The sequence below is a fragment of the Typha angustifolia genome, chromosome 9, assembly GCF_048772165.1.
Source record: "Typha angustifolia cultivar Huaian chromosome 9, ASM4877216v1, whole genome shotgun sequence".
Taxonomy (NCBI): Eukaryota; Viridiplantae; Streptophyta; class Magnoliopsida; order Poales; family Typhaceae; genus Typha; species Typha angustifolia.
The window spans coordinates 8,183,631-8,193,835 of NC_133247.1; the positions used below are offsets into that span (position 1 = coordinate 8,183,631).

The window sequence follows — 10,205 nt, forward strand, 5'->3', positions numbered from 1 at the left end:
AACATCCACTACACCCGTCACCACCACCATCATCCACACTATATCGTATTTTCGTCCTAATTGGAGTTCAAATCTATAAAAGGCATAAAAAAAGAAAACGTAGATTAGGAAGTTACAAATTGATCCCACTTAGTTTTGTAATTTTCTAACTACAGAAGAATATTTGGTGAATATTTTCCCTCATTTGCACGGACTGCTTCCTGAAATAAATCCAGATCTTGAAGGAATCGCTCCATAACCTATCAGTGGCACCAACTAACTCATCCAATATGATGCAAACTTTGTCAGATCGGCTCACATCAAGGGAAGGTTAGGCTCGATGGATTGAGTCTAGTTATCTTATCTACTTATTTGCTTTAATTAGAGTCTTATTAGTTTAGAATTTGTTAGTTAACTAATTCAGCTATGTGTAATTTCGGGAAAATATTCAAAAGATATTCTAAAGATGACCAAATATTACGAAACCACTTGACAAAGATCGAAGACATCTTGATCTACAACTTCTGTATTCAAAGTCCAGATTCGAACTCTATATGTGGTAGAATGAAGAATCAATCCGAGAAGGATAAGGAAGGCTAATTTAGCTAAGTCATGTTTATCTCTTATGTAAGTACTTAAGGAAAGTCTAGTTAAGTCATTTAAGCCACTGAGGCAAATTCAATTAAGTCATGTAAGCCTCTAAGGCAAGTCCTAGTTCGAGTCGTATAAACTTTTGGGGCTAGTCCGAGTATGACTCATTGTACCCCACCTCTATATACAAAGGGCTGGGCTTCTTTGTTAATTAATCCAAGTAAATCTAAGTAAATCTAAGTGAATTTAAGCATTGAGAATTAATTTAGTTATTTTCTTAATACTGCATTTACTTCTTTACCGTAGCCGTTAGGAGGTAGAATTAAGGTTTCTAGGAGTAGATCTAAGTTAGAAACCTTAATTCTACCTCCAACCCGTAGCCACTATCATCTCCAACAGCCACCGTACCCTATGGTAGTCGTCCACCACCCTTGGCCGTCTGCCACCCTCTGACGACCGCCGCAACATCAGATATTTACCATTCTACCCTTTCTGACCTATCTCCACTATTTTACTTTTAGCTTTTCATCCTAACCTCTAATTTAGGTGAAACTAGAGCCATTAGAACCTTAAATCACAAGGCTATCACCACTTAAATTTTCATACTGTTCTTATATCCGAATCAGTCCAAATAAGGTTCGTAACACAATAATTCCGCGATAACCAGTATTGGATATCGATCCTTGATGGTGATGGCATTTAGTGCTTGATAATCCACGCAGAATAGCCATGAGTTACTTGGAGAAGTGAGTCCAAATCGACGGCTATTGCGTTACTTGGTATCGGTTCCTCCATGGTTGACACCAACCGCATCAACAAGCCATGGATGCTGGCTTGTGGTAACCCAATTAGGGATTGAAGGCTAGCCTTAGGGTTTGGCCACAACCCTTAAAGTCAAATTGGTCTCCCCTCGTACTCGAAGTCCATCCGCATCATGCCAAAATCAACTAGGATTGGGCCTAAGCCCTGAAAGCCATTGAACTCCTAGGACCAAGTCAGCCCCCTTGAGCGCCAATGGGTGTATGTCCAACCGTAACATCTTACCTTGGATCTGCACCTCAACTCCATTGCACCTACTTTCAGTCCGCAAGACTATGCCATCTCCGATGGCTACATTGAATCCGATGGTTGGAGTCACCCCCAACCCAATTTGTCGCACCAACTTCTCATCCATAAAATTATGTGTGTTGCCCGAGTCAATTAGTATCTCAACTCGATGCTTCTTGATTGAACCCTCTACCCGTAGGTTTCGAGGTGCTCGCGAGCTCAAATAGGCATGTAAGCTCAACTTGGCATGCACCTCATCCTCATGGTCCTCGACCTCCATATCTGCTACTCCACTTCATCGCCCCACGGCTCCAATTCGCCTGGCCCAGAGCAAAACTTTTCATTGTAGTAGAAGCACAAACCCTTGGCCCTCCTTTCCTCAATTTGTGCCGAGGTTAGCCATTGGGAGAAGCTCTTCTGTTGCTCTCTAAAGTCGGAGAGAGGAGCACTAGGTGGTAGGGACTTTCCCCCTTGAGGCCGAGTGGGAGGACCAAATCCAGCATTGCTTGATGGAGCTAGCTGGGATCCTCTCTAGTTCGTAGGGCTCCATGGCATCTTGGATCTTCTTCGTAGCTCCTTGACCTTCTCCTCCATCATGGCCGCTATAGAAAAGGCCTCCAACAATGTCCTATGCCTCATGGCCTTGACCTCTGCTTGTATGTTGGACCTGAATCCACTAATGAAGGTGCTATAGAGGGCTGAGTCTGACCGACCCAGTACGCGGTTGCAAATTCTCTCAAACTCTTATTGATAAGCTCGGACCGTGGTCCGTTAAGTTAGCTTAGTCAAGATTGCTTGAAAGCTTCTTACTTAGTCGGACCGAACCGAGTACATAGGGCGGACATAAACTCATCCCAAGACGAAAATGATTGAGTTCGTTGTGTTATTTAAAACCATCTGATCACAACATCCTTTAAGTGGAATGAGGCTATTAGGACCTTCTAGTGATCTTAGATCCCTTGGTAGGTGAAGAATAGATCCGCTCAATAGAGCCAGTCTAGTGGATTACCTCTCGCGAACTTGTGAAAATCGAGTCGTATGGTCCGAACGGTCACCATCTCAGCTATGAATGCTTTATTGATTGCAATGATTTAAGCACCTCTGGGACGGTGGGGTCGACAATTCTGGGTAGTCGTCGCCGATGGTGGATCCCTAGCCGCAACAAGGGAGTGTAGGCTTTGATTAGGGTGAATGATAGTAGATGGAGAGGGTGGAAGGAGGGATAATGGTGGTGATGATGGTGAGGAAGATGGCAACAATGGCAGTGATGAAGGGATATTAATTTACTTCTGCTCCTAGATTATCTTACTCTTACTCCTAAGATTAACTCAAGGCTAGAATACTTTCTCAATGCTTGGATGCTTAACAAAGGAGCCCAAGCCCTCTATATATAGAAATTGTTTACAATGAGTCCCACTAGGACTAGCCCTAAAGGCTGACACGACTTGAATTAGAATGTCTTAAAGGCTTACATGACTTAATTGGACTTTCCTTAAAGGCTTACTTGACTTAATTAGACTTACTTTGAGAGCTGTCATGATTTATTTAAACTTGCCTTTATAGCTCAAATGACTAAACTAGACTTGCCTAAAAAACTTACATCATGAAATAACTAAAAGATAAATAGACTCGATCAATCAAGCCTAATGTCCCTGTGAATTGATCCGATCATACCCGGAATACATCATTGGCGGTTGCGCAGAACCGGATGAAGCAGATCTACAATTGGCGACACAAGGAGCGGACATTCACAATAAGAGATTGGGTCTACATCAAACTCCAGCCCTGCCGCCAGATCTCGGCTCGACCCATCATGAACCAAAAGCTAGCACATAGGTACTTTGGGCCATACCAAGTGATTGACGAGTAGGCGAGGTGGCCTACCGACTTGATTCTCCAGATGACTCACGGGTGCACCTAGTGTTCAATGTTTTAGCTTTACGAGTCCGAGTTGTAGTGGAGACAGCTATTGCGGCCAATATACCATATCCAAAGCCACACATGCTTATTCCACTTCGAGTTATAGCCAAGAGAAGGATTCGGGTCGATGAAAGATTGATCACACAAGTACAAATGGAGTGGTCCAATGGACCAACAAGAGATCCGACTTGGGAGTCTGAGTTCGAGTTGATGCAGCACTTCCTAGACTTCTCACCTTGAGGTCAAGGTGCTCGGAAGCGTGGTGGAGTGATGTGATCCGGCTGATCAGATCAATTCACGGGGACATTGGGCTTAATAGATCGAGTCTATTTATCTTTTAATTATTTCATGATGTAAATCTTTTAGGGAAGTCTAGTTTAGTCATGTGAGCCACTTAAGACAAGTCCAAATAAGTCATAACAGCCCTTAAGGCAAGTCTAGTTAAGTCAAGCAAGCCTTTAAGGCAAGTCCAATTAAGTCATATAAGCCTTTAAGGTAAATCCTAATTCAAGTCGTGTTAGCCTTTAGGGCTAGTCCTAGTAGGACTCGTTGTAATCGACCTATACATATTGAGCTCTTTTCTTAAGCATCCAAGTATTGAGAAAGTATTCTAGCCCTAGGAGTGGATGTAAATTAATATCCCTTCATCACTGCCATCGATGCCTGTCATCTTCCTCACCATCATCACCGCTATCATCCCTCCTTCCACCTTCTCCATCTAATTAAAGCCTACACTCCCTTGTTGCAAATCATCTCTAGTGGTTTGTAATAGAATACATCATTCAAAAGCCTTGGAAGGTTGCTGGAACATTGGTGATGCCTAACGGGCATCAGTTGAAACTTGTAGTGCCCATTGAGAGTTTGGACTGCAGTTTTGTGCACGTTCGCCAAGTGAACCTGAATCTAGTGGTACCCGGTCCTCAAATCAAGTTTGCTAAATATGGTTGCCCCTACAAGCTCATCTAGCAACTCCTTAATGGTCATAATGGGATGTTGGTCCTTCACGATAATAACGTTAACTGTTCGATAGTTAACACAAAAGTGTCATGTACCATTTTTCTCTCACTAACAACATGTGAGAAGAGTACAAGCTACAGCTTGGTTGTATGATCCCTTGCTCCAACATTTTCGCCATCGTCTTGGAAATGATCTCCTTCTGCACATGTGGGTCACATTCGTCTATACTAGAACAATTTGAATGCGGTGGTTGACACTTCTCCTTGGCAGTAACTTCTTCGATTTATCAAACAGTTCAGCAAATTTATCTAATAAATTAGATAAATTAATTGCAATACCTAGACTCGTGTGAGGTTCATTTATTGCTGGTCCCAACTAGAGAAGATAGGCAAGGCCCTCACACATGGCAGTCCCACCATCAGTTGCATCGTTGGGCTCGGTAGGGATCGAACACCATCAAACAACACCTCCTTGGCTCCTTGTTTGAACTTTATCCACATGCTCGAAAAGTCAAAAGTAACAATAAGACCCAAACTCTACAATTACTAAGTGCAGAGTACAATCCCTCCTTGTAGCACCAAACGATACAAATCCGCGGTGATGTCATGTCCTTGCACCCATATGCTGACCCGGCAGCACAAACTCTTAGCCAAAGCTTCATGCCGTCTCCAATATCTACATCAAATCCAACGATCGGTTCAACGCCTAATCCCATCCTCCTCACTAATCTCTCGTCTGGAAAATTGTGTGTACTCTCAAAATCAATAAAGATTTGCACAAAATGTTTTCTAATGAGTCCATCCATCCGCAAAGTCTTCGGCGTGGTGGTGCCCGAATATGCATGCATAGAAATCTCTGCCTATGTCCTCCTCCCACTCTCCACAATATCCTCCTTGACCTCCTCTACATATTCTTCTTCTTCTCTAACAAGAAGAAAATTTTATTAAATTTCCAAAGTGACTAATTAGGCGCGTACCATAGCTATTTATAGGTAGACTTAGTTGGCCTAACCCATATCGTGTGGTCTCACTCCACTAACTAATGACTCATGAGCAAATAACATAACAAAAGATTAGAAGATAAACACTTTTGGTTGGTCTTCATTTATCGCACTTTTAAACGGCTAAAATAGGCTGTAGGAATTTGTGAATGCTATGCAGGCATTCGAACACCTCTGCTAGAAATTCTTTGCTAGGGAACTATGTCATATCAGCAGGTTGGTCACTGAGATTTTGGTGGAGTGGATCAGGTGCACCATTGATGAGGCAACTTCAATGCCCAAATCTAACTTCATTGACCCCTATTCAAATTTGACACCTTGAGGTCAAGATGAACGAAAGCGTGGAGTGACACAACTTGATCAGATTGGATTCATTCGCAGTACATTGAGCTCATAGGATTGAGCCTATTTAACTAGTTAATTAATTCCTTTTTTTTGCTACTGCCTTGTTAGTTGAGCCATGGTCTCAAGTACCCATTTAATGTGGATTTAACTTTTTAATTGGATAATTGAGTCTAGTCAAGTTGATTAAATATTCTAGTCGAGTCATGAGTTGTTTTAGGAACCCAAGTTCAACTCAGGCTAGTCGAGTTGTATGAGTTGTATTGTATTGGAGGACCTAATTTCATCATTATCTCATTATTGGATTGCTTTGTCACCCCTTACTTCTCTCTATCTCTATCACTTGGTTGTCGGCTCATCTCCTCTACCTCCCCTTATTGGTTCGGTCTCTTCTAGCTTCTACTTTTCCTCTTCTCCTTCTCTACTTCTCATTCAACCTATATTCACTAACCCTATTACAAATGCAAGACAGATCTGCACAGGAACAACCATCAAGGGCAATAACGTGCAACCTGATCCAAATAGATGCGGTCTTGACTTGTCGAGTTGTATTACCCTCCAACCTTCATCTACTCTTTCAAATATAAATTCCAATCTAGCCATTCGATTGGTGTAAAATTAGATTTGTTTGAAAGAGTACTCTCAGGGCTACAACATATCAGAATTTCATGAAGATCCAACGGTTCCACCAGAAAATCTCTTAAAATTTTAATATATATTTTTGTCCAAAACCAATTCCCTGACGAATCAAACCTTTTTGAGGGGGATCGAATCATGTAGCCTTTGTGTTTCAAGGCCAATTGGTAATCCATAACACAGGCAAAGATCACAAGCCCCAAGATCCCAACAAGATTCTGAAGCCACCAATGATCCTTTTCTCCGAGTGCATGTCCTCCTAAAATAGTCGGTGTCTGGGTGGCCTCGTTGCCTGGGGTGGAATGGTCCACACTATGTTGTGCCTGGACAAGAGAGTTGGAGATGAGGACACCTTCCCTTTGTTAATCTTGTCTTTTAAACGGGCCAAGGCAGGTTTTTCACTACTCTACAACAAGTGAATTGAGGCAATAGAGGGAATGTAGTTCCCGTCAAAGCGCATGACACGATAGAAAGCATTGAATGGGCGAGGGTGGGGATCTGCTGTTCTAGTGCTAGGTCTCAAATGACCTTTATTAAACCAAACAACACTAGTTGTCTAAACTGCAGTATTTGCTCGTTATCTCACCTCGCTACTTCGGTCCTATCAGAGTGGCCAACTCGAGTCATTTCTCCCCTGGTTACGCAATAACAAGTACGGCAGTAGCTCCCTTGCCAGCGCCTCAGGGATTGGCACCTAATTCGCCTTAGGATAGGGGAGCGTCTACCCCCTGTGGCCAATCACACTACAGGCAAAACACACGGTTAACAAATCTTCACATATGACCTGCTAATGGATGTTCTTCTTTTTCGTTGCTAGCTAGACACAGCTTGGTCAGTGTCATTTTGATGACATGAATCGAATGGATCTCCCGAAGGCACGCCTGAACAGACTGCAATTGAATCGTGCTCAGCACTCCTCTAGAATTCAAGAACATCTTCAGAGATCAGCTTGCTTATATTCTTGGGCGTCTTATTGTTTCCCACCACAGACACCCATGCTCTCTCCAGTTGGCTTCGTTGTGATCTAGAATCGGCGCTCCCGATTTGACTGGTTTGGAAGACGATGGCCAGATGTGGCCATTCTGTTAGTTTGCTTGGGGGGTTTGAACTTTTATAGCACTTTGAAGTTTGTGTTGTATTATTGGCAACTGATGGAAGGAAATTTCTGCAGTTTTTAGTAACTGTTTTATTAGGACGTGTGCCCATTATAACGAATAAGAATACGATCTATTCGCTCTTTATACAAATAGTATAGCATTATCTAGGGGTATAAACGAGCCGATCTTGATCGAATTCTAATCAAACTTGGATTGAAATTAATTTTGAGCCTGTCTTTATGATCAAGCTTGAATTGAAATAATTTCAATCCGAGCCAATTTCGAGCCAATTTCGAGCTTAAACAAGTTTAAACGAATTTAAACGAGCTTCTCAATTAGCAATTTCATGCCTTATCAATTTTAAACCATTTTCGAGCCTGAGCAAGTTTGAATTAATTTAGGTTTGAATCAAACTTGAAATAAAACCTAATTTAACTATAAAGATATAAATATTATTAAAATATAAATTACAAGCAAGAAAGATAAATGGGTCAAAAAACTACAAGCAATCAAAATATAAATTACACGTAACAAAGAAAAACTATAAATAATTAAAATATATATTATAAACAATAAAGATAATTGTTTCAGAAAATAATGGCTGAAATTCTGAATGGGTGAAAGGGTTTTGATCAGATGGTTCGTATTAGTTTGATATTACTCATATATATATATATATATATATTCAAACCTTATTGAGCCAACTCGATCGAGCCGGCTCAGAATCAAGCTTAGCTCAAATTTAATTTCGAGCCTAGCTTTAATGATCAAGCTCGACTCAGCCTATTTTTGAGCCGAGCTTGATCGAGCATTATTAAGCCGAGCTCGAGCCAAGCTCGAGCCTGCTCAATTATTTTGACAGCTAGCATTATCACCCTTAAACACTCGCATTGTCCCACATTCACCTTTCATCCCAAAACTCATGGCGACTCTTTACATTCTTCCCCTTCCTCTGCTCCTCTTCTTCACCTCCCTGGTCTCTCTTCCATACTATAAAACTGAAGTATACAAGATTACCTTTTACTTTTATTTTCCACTCTTAGCTTTGCTATCTTTTGAATTATTCTAAACCTCTCTCATTTCTTTATCACCTCTAATACTCTCACCATCATCAACAGCCTGCAGCTTTCAAGTGGACGTCATCCTTCGCCGCCGCTCTCCAAACCCTACAGAAGCAAATCGGGCAAGCCTATCTCTTAATTTCCCCTTTTTTATTTTTTAAAAAATTAAAACAACAAGAAAACGTAGATGTCCGATTTACAGATACGAATTCCGAGAAATTGATCTGCTCCGTCGGGCGATGACACACCCCTCCTACTCCCGCGAGAACTGTCGCGCCCTCTCGATCCTTGGCCTCGCCGCCGTCGAGTCGTCCGCCGCCCTCCGCCTCCTCCGCTCCGACGCCGACGCATCCGCTGCTGCCGTCTCCGACCGCGTCTCGCAGGCTTCCAACATCACAGCCTGCTCGGCTGCCGGAGATCGTCTCGGCCTCCCCGCCATCTTGCGCGTCGCCACCGGCACCAACGCCTCCTCGCCCGCAGTCGTTTGCAACGCCTTCCGCGCCATGTTCGGCGCCGTCGCCGTCGACGCTGGTGGGATCGACGCTGCCGCCGAGGTCTTTTGGAGGGTCAACGTCGCTGCCGACGGTGCCGCCGTCATGTGAGGCTAGGGTTTCTTGGTAACGGATGTTCTATCACCGCTTGTGCGCAAGATAGCATCTAGCTTGGCAGTTTGTTATATTGCACGGGGTTTATTTTGTTTTGGACTTTGGAGCTATCTACTGTAACTAACTAGCTATAATTGCCAGAGCTGATCACTTTTCTGTGTTAAATGAAGTGTTAAGCAGTTAATTAGTCCTAACCTATAGTAAAGTCTTAGTTGAGAAGGCTAGATAGTTAAATTAGGTCAAACTAGATATGTTCTTGTAAATAAATTAGTTTCAAGCTCCAGTTTATTGATTCGCATAGCTTATAAAGAAACAACTTTGACAGTAGTAAATATTATTACTACTCCAAGAGAGGGTACACCCTAGCGGTAGAATCGTTAGTCTATCACTTGACGAACAGCATAATCAAATGTCAATTACCGCAGATAAATGATCTCAGTCATCAGCTCATCACAAAGGTCGGTATCGTACATCGATACTACCATCTGAGCCTTCAGCTTCATGTCATCGTAAGACCGTGTGAAAATCATGAGCCGTTGCTCACGGACGCCCTCACCCTATACTATCGGGTACTGCTAGGTCTACGTTATCCTACCCTTTTCTTTCTATCTTAAATACCCTAAAGGGTATGACTCTCGTCGATCGATAGTAAATCTTCTATCGCTTAGCGAAACGGCTGCTTGGTTGTTTGGGATCAACAGACTAAAACCTCATACGTGGGCCCTAATATATACAAGTATAAAAATATCCCCCGCCCCTAACTTTGGCTGGGGAAGTGTCATGTCCTATAGGGACATAGTAATTTTTTTTTTTGTCGTACACGTGTGCAAGTGACATGATATCATACATCACAATAAACAAAATGTAGCACATCATTATCATGATTTACATGCCAACACACATGTTTATGCCTAATAAATATGCACAGAATCATGATATGCGAAATCTTACCACATGCATGACGTGCAAC

General features: G+C 42.4%; 1 protein-coding gene across 2 annotated transcripts; it reads left to right on the forward strand.

Moving 5' to 3' along the window:
- The first annotated feature begins 8,429 nt into the window (after window positions 1-8,429).
- Window positions 8,430-9,400, forward strand: LOC140767195 (protein NUCLEAR FUSION DEFECTIVE 2). 2 transcript variants are annotated; one of them, XM_073107023.1, is made up of 3 exons: window positions 8,430-8,572; window positions 8,688-8,752; window positions 8,833-9,400. In XM_073107023.1, exons 1-3 carry the CDS (start codon window positions 8,492-8,494, stop codon window positions 9,230-9,232), a joined length of 546 nt encoding a protein of 181 aa, XP_072963124.1. In that variant the 5' UTR covers window positions 8,430-8,491; the 3' UTR covers window positions 9,233-9,400. The 2 variants fall into 2 exon arrangements, with proteins under 2 accessions (XP_072963124.1, XP_072963125.1); XM_073107024.1 differs by having other exon boundaries at window positions 8,477-8,545.
- The last annotated feature ends 805 nt before the right edge of the window (window positions 9,401-10,205 follow it).